The sequence below is a fragment of the Mercurialis annua genome, linkage group LG4 (genome assembly GCF_937616625.2).
Source record: "Mercurialis annua linkage group LG4, ddMerAnnu1.2, whole genome shotgun sequence".
Classification (NCBI taxonomy): Eukaryota; Viridiplantae; Streptophyta; class Magnoliopsida; order Malpighiales; family Euphorbiaceae; genus Mercurialis; species Mercurialis annua.
The window spans coordinates 32686778-32701669 of NC_065573.1; the positions used below are offsets into that span (position 1 = coordinate 32686778).

The window sequence follows — 14892 nt, forward strand, 5'->3', positions numbered from 1 at the left end:
AATTAAAGTTTCTGTTATAAGTTAACTAATAGTGTACTAATAGTTACCTAATGGCTAACTAACATGGATACTGACAGTAATTATTTTTTAAAAAGGCAAGAATGACAACGTTGAAGGTTGTTGTTTATTATAAGATCAAAGGAATTTTAATTAAAGACGATGCGGAATTCTGAACTCTAAAAGCAATAACATATAATGAATTTTTAGAACAATTACCTTGACATCAACGGATTTCTTGACGTTTCTGTCGTCTCCTCCATGGCTTCATATCTGCGATTTTTGGACGTACGGCGGCAGCTTGGCAGCGGCGGGCTTGAGACAAATAGTGGCTGACGGCTGCAGCAAAAGACGAACTCGATGGCGGCCGCGATGGCGGAGGGCTTGCGTCGGAGGCGGGCTGAGAGAGATGAAGAGATTTTTCGGTTGGAGGTGGGTTTTTTGGCAGCCCTTGTTTTCGCCATTTTCAGAAGATATTCAACCTAATTAACAAAATGGGAAATATTTTTCTAATAATATGAGTCACAGATTGAAGGAAAGAATCTAGGAAAAATATATGAGTAAAAGGAAAGTGCATAAAGATTGTGGGTGTTACCAAAATAACGGTATTGTATTTCTTTAATTTAAAAAGTGTATTTTTTTTTTTTGATAACTGGAGAGGGGGGAGCGCTTGTGGGAGGAATCGAACCCACGACCTAGCAGTTTGCTGCCTAGCGCTTATACCATTTGAGCTAGAGCTCATTGGTTTTAAAAAGTGTATTTGTGTAGAACATAAATTGTTAATTCAAAAAAAAATGGCAATGTAAATATCAAAAGAAAGAGAACTTACTCACCGTATAAATCTAATTAAGTTGTCCCAACCAAGAAACTGAGCTAATTTTCTCTTTAACTTACCAAAAAAAACTGAAATTATATATATATATTTATACATGTTAAAAGTAAAATATAAAGGTAGTATTCTATATCTATACTATATATAAAAGCACGGATGGGGGGACAGGCAAATTTACGGAATAATCCTTTTCAGTTTACTACTAAATAAAGGTTTTATAGTCATTAACTAATTAGTTATTTAATTAATCACTATTGTAATTAAAATCCTAATTAGAATATGTAGCTAAATTATCTCCAATTTAATTTTTAGTATGTAAACAATAACTAAATTGTCTCCAAATTAGTAGGAATACCTATCTTTTAGTTTGATTGAAATATAAAATTAAAATATTGTATTTGGTCAATATATTATTATTTAAATTTCTATCTTATTATTTTTAAAGATATTATTAATAAAATTTAGTTAATTATTTAATTATTCTTTTGGTTATTATAAAACTAAAAGAAGAATAAATTAAGTATCAAAAAAATTTAATAATCGAAAATATTAATTATAAATAAAAAAATAATATAATTATAATAAATTTACTAATATGTTTATTGAGGAGTTACGTTACGAGCCACGTGCATAGCACGTAATGCGAAACTAGTAAATTATAAATGTACTAAGATGATTTCCAACAAAAATAAAGAATGTGCTAAGATTTCACATAATTTTTTATTTTTATATGGAACGGAGTGAAATTCACACAAAACGATCGCTTTTTTTGTATTCGTGATTTATAAAATTTGTTTGTCCCATCTCTCCCCCTTTTCCTTCTTCTATCTCCTCCACTCTCTAATCCGTAATCTCAACGTATCCATCGCCGCATGGGCAATTTTGGCCATTTCATATATTTACAATTTTAGTGTTATTTTCTGTTTTTGTTTGATTTATTACTTTATATGATTTTTTTTCTTCTCCAAATTTGACAGAGGAACATTTTATTTTATTTTGCCTATAAAAAAATAAAATAAAATTAGATAATAAATTTGAATTTCAATCAAAATCAGTAAGTCAAAAAATTAATATTTAATCTTATAGTCTAAGCCATCTAAAATCTATCTTTAAAACATGTTCTTAACGGGATATAAGATTAATTAGTTAAACTCAATCTATTTACTAAAAAACTGTATTATAATGTTTTTCAAATTTCTAAGATCTAGGGCACTTAAAATGTCAAAAATATATTAAAAAATTACAGCGTTCATATGAAAGACTTACCCTGACTTTTGAATATGCTATTTTAGAATTTTGTTTTTTTGATAATTGTTATTTTAGAATTAATTTATAAAATAAATAAATATACATTGACCAAAAGGCAAGGGAAACTTGGAAATTACAAAAGTGGACAAATAATTGTCCAAATCCATTGATTGACGACTGAGTTTATTTAACTATACATATAATAAAGTTTGTCTTGCTATATCGACATGATTTCTCGATTTATATAGTAATCTTTGTATTAGGTCATGTGATGTGGTCGTGTGTGAATATCTCGTTTATATGATTACATAAGGCTGCACGATATCAAATGATTTGTCCAACTAATCTAATCGACTGGAACATATATTAATATGTATACGGAGATTTCTTATCTACCCCCGGTCATAAGAGATATATAGACTAAAACTAATTAAATATTAAGAAATTTAATAAAAAAATTCTTACGTATTACTTTAATAATATTAATATGTTACTATTCCAGTCTTTATATAGCAATAATTTTTTTATCATAAAATTATTTAATGTCTGAAACCAAACAAAATTAATATTTTATATTTGATTTTTTCACTCCTCCTAGCCGAAGACTGAAATTACTGTCAAACTTCGAAATGTGGACCGTCTGCAAGTCCACATGCTGAACAATTTCGGGTTATAATAACCATCAGTTTAATCACAACATTTGAAATTATTAAAATTAAAATTTTATATTAAAAATATAAAACATGTTAAAATTTACAATTTATTTTATAGATATTCAATTTTAACTAATAAGTGATAAAATATTCATAAATTTAATAGTAAGTATAGTTATACTTGTTTCGCATAGCTAATATTATTTCTTTTTTCCTCCAAACATCCGAACTAGTATTAGTTTGTGTACTAATTTCCCCATTTAACAACAAATTAGTAATTAACATTGGGTTTAGTTTGCTAATGATTATGTAAATTTTTTGTTCTTATTATGAATTTAGTATTTGGGTTTGATGTGATATATATGGAGACTATTTGTTTCACTTCTAAATTAAAAGATAAAACTTCTGTCAAGAGAGTGAAAGAAGTGTCCAACAGGCGTTAGGCACAAACGAACAGGTTTGAGCTAGTTCACTTGAGAGCTCGTTTTCCTGCTATAAATATGAACCGTTTCTGAAAACTCCAAAAACTTCAGAGGTTTAAATTGACAAGTCTCATTCAAACCATAATGTTTGGATTGAATATTGTTATTTTTATTTTATGAAAAAGAATTACAGCTTATTGATTTAGTGATAAATGTCGGATCCAACAATAAATATCAGAGTCAAGATCGAAAGTCGAGTCTTAACAGTAGTAGTTATTAAAAAGAAAATTAATAGATCAAACTAGTGGTATTAGTTTTAGAAAAATGTTAAAATTGGATCAAACAATTGACATGATGCTTGAGTTGAATAATGTTAACAAAAAAAAAATATAAGCTTGTAGTCTAGTATTAAGCCGATTGATACAACAAATTATTTAAGGATTAATGGCTCAAACTCTATAAGAATGCATAATTATAATTGTAATTATGGTTTGTGAAGAATATTAGTATATTTTAGCTTTTGTTAATTGTAGCATGCATCTTCAAATTGACGTGGCTGCGAGAGATTTTTAGGTAGGCTCAGTCTACCACGTCATCTGTGGACTAAGCCTATCATATAATGACACGTCACTAAAATGATGGCAATTTTGTAAATTTGTTTATTACTTTTTTACACTTTTAAATAGTAATATTACAAAATTGCCATTATTTTAATGACATGTCATTATGTGATAGGCTTGGTTCACAGATAACGTGGTAGACTGAGTCTAACTAATAATTTTTCCGTGGCTGTACATAAAAATAAAGTAATTGATTGTACAAATTTTGAATATTTATAAAATCCAACGGCCAAAAATTCATATAACCATAAGCTGGGAATATCCTAACGATGGATGTGGTGATAACGGAACATTAAATATCATATTCAACGTCGTCCAGCTCGACGGCGTCAATGCAAACTCCGTTTCCATTTCCGTTTCAACCCCCTCCCTTTTAACAACCTTCTTCTTCGCTTCTCTCTCCTCAATCTCACTTTTCCTTATCCGTTTACGTTCACTTCCCTCATTAGCGCGTGTACTTAACTTCCCAGCTTCTAACGGAAAGTTTAAAATAGCTTTAGAGCCGCGCAGGTTAAATGCAGCTCTATCATAAGCTTTAGCCGCTTCAATATCCGAGTCGAATGTTCCAAGCCACACACGTGTACCTTTCCGGGTCGGGTCACGAATCTCCGCTGCATATTTTCCCCAAGGCCTTCGTCGTACTCCTCTGTAATGCCTTTTGTCTTCAACCTGCACCGGTTTCACATCCGGTTCAGTGAACGGGATCCATTCGGTTTTTTTCGGGAGTGAGATTTGAAGTGACGGTTTTCGATTCGGATTCGTCTTGGGCTCGAAATCAAATAAGTTGTAATTATGAGATTGAGTAATGATAAGCGGATTTAATTCCGGTTCGAAAAGTGGAGTCCAGTGTGATTGAGATTCTGGAGTGATGAGATCTGTGGATTTGAATTCGAAAATGTGGTCAATGTGGAAATCTGGAGTAGGCGAGGTGAGTAAATGTTGTTTGATAAAATGAAGAGCTGATGCAAATTGAGCTTCGTCGACAGCCATAGTGTGGAAAATGATAAAGAAAAGGTTGAGATATTTGAGTTTGAAATGTGCGGTGAGATTGAGAGAGTGAGAGGAGAGTGTTTATATGTAGGAGGAAAACAGACTTTTTCCAAATTTTAATCACTTCTTTTGACCCAAACAAACAAACAAACAAGGAAGGAAGGACCTTTCTCCACCACTTCTTCTCTCTTTCCTTTCATGCAACTCGCTACTTTAGGACTGAGCATGGGCCTCAATGCTCTGCCCAGGCCAGGCCTTACACCTTCAGCCGGAGACTTCCATAATTATGTTTTGAATGAAGAGTCAACGCGCCCTCTAAACTTGTGACACGGGATCATCTAATTCAATTTATAATTTTTTGAGCAATTAACCCCAAAACTCTTCATTTTTGGGTCAAATAATCCCATTATTGTATTTTTAAAACGCGTAAAATACAAATCGGAGGTGAAGGATGCAAAAAAGTAATTAGATACTTCCCTAATTGTTGCGATATAATTATTCTAAATCTATTTTTTGAAATAAAAATATAAATTATGGGTTATTTGATCCAAAAATAAAGAGTTTTGGGGTTAGTTACTTAAAAAAGTATAAATTGAGTTAGATGACCCCGTGTCACAAGTTTAGGGAGCGTGTTGACTCTTTATTAAAAAATTTTATTCTAAATAATTCTTTCCTGCCTATTATTTTTTCCTGAACAAAGTGTAGAAGTGGTTATGTCAATATTATTTCATGAGCATAAAAAACAATTGCTTCATATTGTATAGCTTACTCACCATAAGTCTTCTTAACAAAAATGTTCTTATAAACAATAATAATACTATGAACTCATGTTACTCATCATATATATGTTCCATTCTTCGCATCTAGATTATAGTAGGTTTTACTTTCATATTTTGAAGGATTAAAGTTGAACGTATTAAAAAATCAAGGTGGTTCACATTTAAAAAGAAAAACAAAATAAATTTAATTGAAAAAAAGTCAAAATAGTATAAGGAGTCAATAAAGCGACCATTTGACAATATTATTACTATTGATCAATTAATATAATAAGAATCATTGTAATAAAATATCCATATTTTTCAACTTTAGAATATTCTACCAAACATGACGTTTTACATTTCAATTTTTACAAACTTTTTATCATATAGCGCAATGTCGTTTATGTATACTCTCCGCAAAAACGACATCAGATAAGATTGTTGGACTATTGATGAATCACCAAACTTAATCCGAGCTGTAGTGACCTGCACACCACAAGCAGACAGAGGTCAGAAAGAACTCCGGTGGGGGTCACCGGACGTTCACTCCGACGCTCAAGTAAGATTTCAGGTAGAGGAAGAAAAAGAAGAGAAAAGAGAGTGCTTAGAGTAGAGAAAAAGAAATTACCTAGGGTTTGTCCTTAAACCCTCTATTTATAGTTGGGGTTTAAGGACAAACCTGCCTTGCTGGCAGGCTGTGAGCCCAGTGGTCCCAAGAATCAGTTATGCTGACGTGGTAGAATATCCTTGCGGGTGGCACGGGTTGTTAGGTGTGTCAGAGGGAACATTCCTCACGTACCTGTCAGAAGATCTTCTGTGGTCCCAGAATCTGGTACACGAGTGAGCGCTCTTGGGCAAGACCTCGGAGCCCGGATAACTTGGAAGTCAAGTTATCCTGGTTCCCGTATCTGAGAGCAGTTCAGAGCTCGAACCAGATGGTCCAATCCTTCGGGCTCAGGAGCTCGGAGCTCGGCTTAAGTCTGAGTTGAACATACTTAAGAGCTCGGGTGAGATTCTTGGTCCGACCTTATCAGGCATGATTGTCTCGGATGATGTTTGAATTCCCATCGATCCGGTGACCCCCCAAGTCATGCGTTCTATGGTTTCAAGAAGGTCGGACATTGTTACCAGGTCGGTGAAATGCTTGACTTAGCGATGTTCGTTCCTGGCGAGGTTGCTTCGCCCCTACTAGATATGCTACGTTATCACTAGTCCCCCCTGGTTTATCGGATATTTATGTCCGAGATGGTAGTGTCCTTCGAGGTCCCAGTTACGTGACTGGTGATTTGATTGCCCTGGTATTGGTCAATGCTGACACCGGGCCGTTTGTCAGAAGGAGTAGCTGGTGGGATGTGAAAAGACCTGTCCTTTCGAGCTGGTGAGCATGACAGCTGTTAGAGATGGGTCTCCTAGATGGCGGTTGTGCTTCTGTGCACGTTTCGTCCACGTGTCTAGCGGTTATTGCTAGTGCAGTTTCCTAGGAGACGTTTTAAATGGGAAGAGAGAGAAAAATTAAAGGCGTGTCCTTTCAATTTCCCTCTCTTTTCAGGTATAAATTTCGTTTTTCAAAAACTTAGGAACTTTTTGCATTCTCTCTGAGCTTTTGGATTTTTATTCTCCTCTGAAAACAAACGCTCTCTGTTCTTCGAAGATAAACCGTTTGTTCTTCTCTTGCCTTGAGTTTCCATTGCTGCTTGCTGTGTGAAGGGTTCCTTGCTTCTCTGTTCTTGAGATTTCAAAGCTTCGTCGTCGATCGCGTTTGACGTTTCCAGTTATTTTTGTTCTTCTCCAGAATCTTGCTGCGTTTTTCTCAAGTAAGTATTCTTTGCTTTTCCTGGATTTAGTGTTAGTTCTTTTGCTCCTGTTGTGTGATTTTTATTTTGCTATGTGTTTATTCTCTGAGATTGGCATTTGTGTATAAACTTTTTACCTTGGCTTGTTAGATGCTCTGTTCGTAGGGTTTTTGATATAATGTGCTTTGTAGATTCTGTGTTCTTCTGGTTTGATTCCATGTTTGTTTCTGTTTCATGATTTCGCTGTATTTTTGAGTTTTAGATGATCTAGATTCTGTGTTTTCGTTGTGATTTTGATTTTATGTACCTGAAATCTGGAAATGAATGTCCCGAAATCTGGGAATTCATTGTGGTGTTCTTGGCGTTCTGATGATTTCACCCCTTAGGAGGCTTCTGTTGATTCATGATTTGTTGTTTTTTTTTTTTTTTTTTTTTTTTTTTTTTTTTTTTTGGAAACTCGTCTCATCCGAGATTGTTTCTGCTTGGCCTAGGTATGTCGGGTGAATTGTCAGAACGCGAAGAGGGAAGGGGTTACGATGATGACGACATGGGGACCGACGAGGTATCTACGGAATTCCATGTCGTCCGTTCTGCCCGAGCAAATTTTTCCGAGGTGGAGGGAGTAGGGACATCGGCTCCAGCTCCCGCCAAGAAAAAGAAAGGGAAGAAAGTTGTTGCTGATGCTGGGGAGAAACCTGAGGATCGAGATTTGAAAGCATCGCGGTGTACCCCGGGCTTTCTAGCTGCTGTTCGTGCAGCGTTTGACATCCCGGAGGAGTATGGGCTTTCGTTGGTCCCGGAAGGACATCGGCTAAACGACGTTCCCCCCGAGAATGCCATTATGCTCACCCTGGAGCATCTTCAATCGGGTATACGATTCCCGATTTCTGAAGACTACAAGCGATTGAGCAACTATTTCGAGGTGCCTCTTTCGCAGATCCACCCCAACGGAGTTCGTCATTACTCCTGTTTTCTGAAGTTGTGTCAACAGACCGGGGTGAACGCCACGATGCGGCTCTTCTGCTGCTTATACCTGCTGTCCTTGAAAGATAGGAATCATTTTGCCTATATCCGCTTCCGAGGTGAGAGGAAAGAGGTGCCGGGAGGGCTGATATCCGGGATCACTGACTCCCTGCGAGACTTTAAGGAGGATTTTTTCCAGGTCACCCATCCTACTGCCTTCCAAGGGATGGTGACTACCTGGGTTTTGAAATGCTACAAACCGGACAAGTGGTTCCATACTCCGGCCCCATTAGAGGTGGTCGACATGGTGAAGCTACGTGATGCTGATCCCACTGGGGAGAAGGCTCAAGCCGACGAGCTGTGCCCGAAGGTTGCTTTTGAATTTTGGAAAAGCTCGGGGCCTGCTGGTACCAGTTTATTTTTGGCTTGTTACATGTGCATTTTTTTTATTATTTTTACGCTTGCGTGTCGTTGTCTTGCTGTTTTCTTGCCTGTGCTGGTGTCTGACTAGCTGGTGTTTTTGTTTTGTCACAGTGAATACTTTGGACCCATCAAGGTTGGCTGGGAAAAAGCGAAAGAGGCCGGCGAGCCGAGGTGCCACTCCGGCGCCCCCTCCCATTACCCAGACTGCTGCGGATGCGACTTCTGCTCCGCGAACTGCAGGGGACCGGGAGGCCCCTGGAGCTGGTATTCATGTCGTCCCGCTCCGGGTGCAGCTGCCCGGAGGGATTGAGGTTCCCCCCACTGCGGAACCCGTTGGGGATATCCCCTTTGTGGACCTAGGTTCAGCTGAGACCGTGGTGGGGCCTCGGCAAGCTGAGGAGGTCCCTGAGAGAAGAGCTCCTGGGGAAGGTGGCCCGAGTGCCCCAAGGTTGAGACGTGAGATCCCGGATCTGCCGGAGATCTCCTCTGATACTATTACCACCGCCCCCGGTCCCCAGACAATAACTCGGACAAGTTTTGCCGAGTGGGTGAGCCGACATAATGACGGGGCTCGCCCATCTCTGACCGAGATGGCCATTGCAGGGGATGTTGCCCGGGTGACCACGTTGCCCATAGACCTCGCGCATTACAAGACATATAAGCCCGAGAATCTTCTGGCTGCGGTCTCCTCTCTTTGCCTTCAGGTATTCTTTGTTTTGATTAACTTTCTCTAAGTGTTTGTTTATTTTGTTTGTTTTTAATCATGCTTTGTTTTGACGACAGGCGGCTCAGATGTCCTATCTGGCGGACCAGAACGTCAACAAAAGCGAGGTGGACCTCCTTCTGGCCAAGGATCTACTGTTGTCGGAGAGGGCTAAACTCCGGGATGTTGAGAAGCGAGCTGCCGAAGCAGAGAGAAGAGCCTCCGAAGGAGCTTCCTTGGTGGCCAACTTGGAAAACCGTTTGAAGGAATCCGAGGACCGGCGGGCAGAGGACTTGGGGGTTTTGGAGTCCCTGCGAAAGGATGTTGGTCGTCTGGAGGCCGAGAAGGTGGCTGAAAAGGAGGACTTTTCCAAGCAGCTTGCCGACATAACCCGCCGGAACGAGCTAGCGAGCAAAGGTCTCCGGGACACTGTGGACGACCAGAAGAAAAAACTGGAGGAGGCCAACAATCGGGCGAGGGATGCTGAGGCTAAGGTTGCCCAAGCGGCTACTCGGGAGGAGGATATGTACGAGGACTTCCGACGAATGTTGTATGTCGGGGAGATCCAGGTCGGGGAGTATGTAAGAAGTCGGTTCGGGGCTGATACCGATGTATCCAGTTTCAAGTTGGATGCCGTGGAATTACATCGCCGGGCCAAAGAGCTGCCCGAAGATTACGATGTGCAAGCAGACATCGATGAATACCTGGCTGACGACCAAGATCAGGGCCCAGTTTAAAATAACCATAGTTGTATTTTGCTTTGTTTTTGTAATTTTTGAACATCGTTTAGTTTTTGTTTTATAGTTTTGAACAGTTTTCCTTGTCTTTGTAAATTTTTGGGATGTTTGAGCTTTGAGCTCTTTTTGCTGGTTTGAACATTTCCTTTCGTATACTTGTTTTTCATGAATGAATTTTTCCATTGTTTTTGTAATGTTGAGCTCCGAGCTCCTTTGTTATGCTTTGAATATTTTTGCAAAGTTTGGTCACTTTGGCCTTAGTATATATATCTTGTTTTTTTACCTGCCGGTTTGCCTGTTATCTTTCTGAATGAAGTTTTTCATGGCTAACTTAGCTTAGTTTCCGAGCTCCTTCTAGTAGTATAAATTTTCTAGTTTCTATGTTGTTTTTATACGTGGGCTCTTGACTTAGACTTGGGATAAAAAATGCTAGGGTAGGTTCTTAGTTTTTCATAGGTCGAGCTTGATCAAGTTGCTCGGCGTGGATAACTTGTTATCTCCGGATGACCCGGGATTGTCATAGCCCGCAGGCGACATACAGCCCGTTGGTGGCACAAAGCCCGTAGATGGCACATAGCCCGCTGGTGGCACATAGCCCGTGTATGGCACATAGCCCGTGGATGGCACATAGCCCGCTGGTGGCACATAGCCCGTAGATGGCACATAGCCCGTGGATGGCACATAGCCCGCTGGTGGCACATAGCCCGCTGGTGGCACATAGCCCGTAGATGGCACATAGCCCGTGGATGGCACATAGCCCGTGGATGGCACATAGCCCGCTGGTGGCACATAGCCCGTAGATGGCACATAGCCCGCTGGTGGCACATAGCCCGTAGATGGCACATAGCCCGTAGATGGCACATAGCCCGCTGGTGGCACATAGCCCGTGGATTTTTTACCGAGTAAAGTGCTCGGGTTTTGAGAAAGACATGAATTCTTTTTAATCTTTTTTATTCATTGAGGGGAAAAACTTATGTTTGAGTTTTACAAAAGCCTAACTCAAACATAAGTGAAAAAACCCCTAGGTACCTCGAAAATGAAAACAAGTAACTATTGATAGTATTTCCGAAGAACCTGGGAGTTCCAAGTTCTCGGGAGCACCCTGCCCGACATGTGTGCTATTTTATAAGCTCCTGCTCGTCCGACCTCCGTGACTCGATAGGGGCCTTCCCAGTTAGGTTCGAGCTTTCCCACTCCAGCATTTCCCTTAGCAATGTCTGCCCGTCGTAGGACCAGATCGCCGACTTGGAAACTCAAGGGTTTAACTCTCTTGTTATGATACTTAGCCATTCTTTGCTTGTATGCTTCGATTCTTAGCGCTGCCTGTTCTCTTCGCTCTTCCAGCAGGTCTAAGCATAATTTCTGTTCTTCCTCGTTCTTTGCCTCATCGAAGAACTGGACCCTTAGAGTTGGCATCCCGATTTCCACCGGTCGCACCCATATGTTAGAGAAAACGGGGTGTCTCCTGTGCCTGCCCTTGGCGTGGTTCTGTAAGCCCAAACGACCTTCGGTAGCTCTTCCAGCCACTGTCTATCGAACTCCCCTAGCCTGGCCTTGAGCCCTTTTAGGATCGTTCGGTTGGTCACCTCGGTCATCCCATTGCTCTGCGGGTGAACTACTGACGTGAAGCGCAGGTCAATGTGCAAGTCGTTGCAAAATTCCTTGAAGGCTCGGCAGTTGAACTGCTTTCCGTTATCAGTTACCAACGCTCTGGGTATACCGAAACGACACACAATTTGTCTCCAGAAGAAATCTCGAATCCGAGCTTCCGTGATGGTGCTCACTGCCTCTACCTCGAGCCACTTAGTAAAGTGATCTACTGCCACTATCAAGAACTTTTTCTGCCCCGTGGTTGGCGTGAAAGGCCCCAGGATGTCAATTCCCCACGTTGCAAATGGCCAAGGACTTGTAATAGGACACTGCTCTGTAGTAGGAGCATGTCGGATATTCTGGTGTCTCTGGCAGTTCTCACACTTCTTTACTATCTCCTCTGCTTGCTTAACCATCAGGGGCCAGTAGTAGCCCTGCAACACTGCTTTCTTGGCCAACATGCGAGGAGCTATGTGTGCTCCGCAAATACCCTCATGTATCTCTCTCAACACATACTCTCCTTCCTCCGCTGTCAAGCATCTCGACCACGGGTGGGTGAATGACTTTCTGTACAAGACTCCGTCGAGGAACGCATAGTACGGAGCTTGTCGCAAGATTTTGTAGGCTTTATCTCTGTTTTCTGGCAGAGTTCCATCCATCAGGTAGTGGGCTATACCTTGCATCCAGTTTTCCAAAGGCTGAGTTAGAAAAATGGTTTCATAGTTGTCAATACTGGAATGCTCTTGAACAGAGAAATGGACTCCTGGTATCTTTTCGTTCACTGTTGCTGCTTTGGCCAAAACATCGGCCTCTTGATTTTCCAAACGAGGAACTTGCTCTATTACCCATTTTCCTCCGAGCTCCTGAATCTTGTTTAAGAAGAACTTGACTCTGTCTACGTATCTCCTCATTTCCGAATCCCGAGCTTCAAAAGTACCCAGAGTTTGACAAACGACTAACTGAGAATCACTCCTTATCGTTACGTGTTCGGCTTTGACCACGTTTACCATTCTCAGTCCGATCAACAGAGCCTCATATTCCGCGGCATTGTTGGATGCCGGGAAATCAAATTTTACCGAGCTCCGGAGTGTGACTCCGTGGGGGCCTTTCAAGACTACGCCTGCCCCGGATCCTTCTAGATTTGATGCTCCGTCGACTTCTAATACCCACCGTAGGAGTTGTTCGTCAGGTTCTTCAGGTTGGTCGCTTGCAGTGGTCTCAGCTATGAAATCTGCCAGTACTTGTGCTTTCAGAGCCGGTCTTGGTTCGTACCGGATGTCATATCCTCCCAGCTGGACCGACCAGCTGACTAGCCGTCCCGACATCTCTGGCCTCTGCAGCGCCTTTCTCAGAGGTTGGTTCGTACGTACTACAATGATGTGAGCCTCGAAATATCTCCTTAGTTTTTCCGCCGCCACCTTCAATGCCAAAGCAAATTTCTCAATTTTTGGGTATCTGACCTCCGGGCCTTTCAAGACCCTGCTGAGATAATAAACCGGGGTTTGCAGACCCTTATCCTCCTTCACCAGGACTGCCGCTGCTGTCTCGTCATTCACCGAGAGATACAAGTATAAGATTTCCCCAGGCTCAGGTCTACCCAACACCGGGGGTGTGCTGAGGTAAACCTTCAGCTCTTCAAAAGCTGCGTTACACTCCTCTGTCCACTTGAAATTCTTTGTATTCTTCAGGATTTTGAAAAATGGCAAACATCGTTTGGCCGAGCAACTCATGAATCTGCCCAATGCCGTTACTCTCCCGTTCAACTTTTGTACCTCCTTCACCGAGCTGGGTGCTTTCATGCTCATTACTGCCTCGATTTTCTCCGGGTTGGCCTCAATGCCTTTCTCCGAGATGAGATGCCCTAGAAATTTCCCCGAGCGTACTGCGAAAACGCACTTTTCCGGGTTCAGCTTAAGGTTAAAACCTTTCAGCTTTTCAAAAGTTTCTGCTAGATCCGTTGCATGTTCCTCGATTCCTCTAGATTTCACGACTATGTCATCCACATAAACCTCGACATTCTTGCCCAGTTGATCTTTAAAAACATGATTCATGAGTCTTTGATAGGTTGCCCCAGCATTTTTTAAACCAAAAGGCATCTTCTTGTAGCAATAGGTCCCCAGATCCGTTGTGAAAGCTGTTTTTTCTTCGTCATCTTTACTCATCGGGATCTGGTGATATCCCTGCGAAGCATCTAAGAAGGCGTAGACCGCAAATCCGCACGTCGCGTCCACCAGTTGGTCAATGTTTGGCAGAGGAAAACTGTCCTTTGGGCAGGCATTGTTTAGATCAGTGAAATCTATACAAAGCCTCCATCTACCGTTGGACTTCTTGATCAAGACTACGTTAGCCAGCCATTCAGGGTAGTCTACTTTCCTGATGAACCCGGCTTTCAAGAGCTTCTCCACTTCATCTCGGATAGCAATCTGTTTCTCTAGAGAGAAAGTTCTTTTCTTTTGCTTGACAGGCTTACATTTTGCATCCACGTTTAACTTGTGTGAGATGATATTAGGGTCTACCCCCCCAATATCCTCTGGCCTGTTGGAAAACTCCTCCACGTACTGTTTTATCCGAGCTATGATAGCTTCCCGGTGCTCGTCTGGCCAATCTACCCCCAGCTTTACATACATCTCGGATCCCTCTTTAAGTTCAATTGTTTCTAAGTTTTCTCGGGGTTTCTGAGCTTTTTTCTCTCTGATGAGCAGCTCGGGTGTATCGATGTTCATCGTTTCCACCGTGCTGCCCATAGTGGCCATGTAACATTGCCTGGACAGGGTTTGGTTTCCCCTGATAGTTATGACCTCGTTTTCCACTGGGATTTTCATCATCAAGTAACGAATACTAGTCACTGCACCTGTGCTATACAACATAGGTCTACCAAGAATACCATTATAAGCAAGAGGCATGTCAACTATCATGAACAGTGAACGTACCTTCCGTGTTGGTTCCGCCAGGATTCCCTCTGTTCCGTCCTCCTGAGGTATTTCGATGCCGAGCTCCAGATCCAGCTCGACCATGCCCTCTGGGGTGACTGGAGCTCCCCCCAGCCCCAGGAGAGGAATGTTCACAGGCTTGAGGTCAGTCTTGGATCCTCCCATTGTCAAAAAGACTGATAGAGTCAACAAGTTAACCGAGCTTCCATCGTCTACCAGCAATCGTTTTACCC

General features: G+C 41.1%; 2 protein-coding genes across 2 annotated transcripts; both read right to left on the reverse strand.

Moving 5' to 3' along the window:
* Window positions 1–3893: 3893 nt before the first annotated feature.
* Window positions 3894–4867, reverse strand: LOC126678062 (ethylene-responsive transcription factor 5-like). Its single transcript, XM_050372932.2, has one exon. It carries the CDS (start codon window positions 4760–4762, stop codon window positions 4010–4012), a length of 753 nt encoding a protein of 250 aa, XP_050228889.1. The 5' UTR covers window positions 4763–4867; the 3' UTR covers window positions 3894–4009.
* A 6675-nt stretch (window positions 4868–11542) lies between these two features.
* Window positions 11543–14356, reverse strand: LOC126678602 (uncharacterized). Its single transcript, XM_050373494.2, has 6 exons — window positions 14032–14356; window positions 13502–13719; window positions 13190–13393; window positions 12737–13147; window positions 12046–12592; window positions 11543–11928 (listed from the first exon to the last, which is right to left on the reverse strand). The coding sequence occupies exons 1-6, from the start codon at window positions 14354–14356 to the stop codon at window positions 11543–11545; spliced, it is 2091 nt and encodes a 696-aa protein (XP_050229451.2).
* Window positions 14357–14892: the final 536 nt, after the last annotated feature.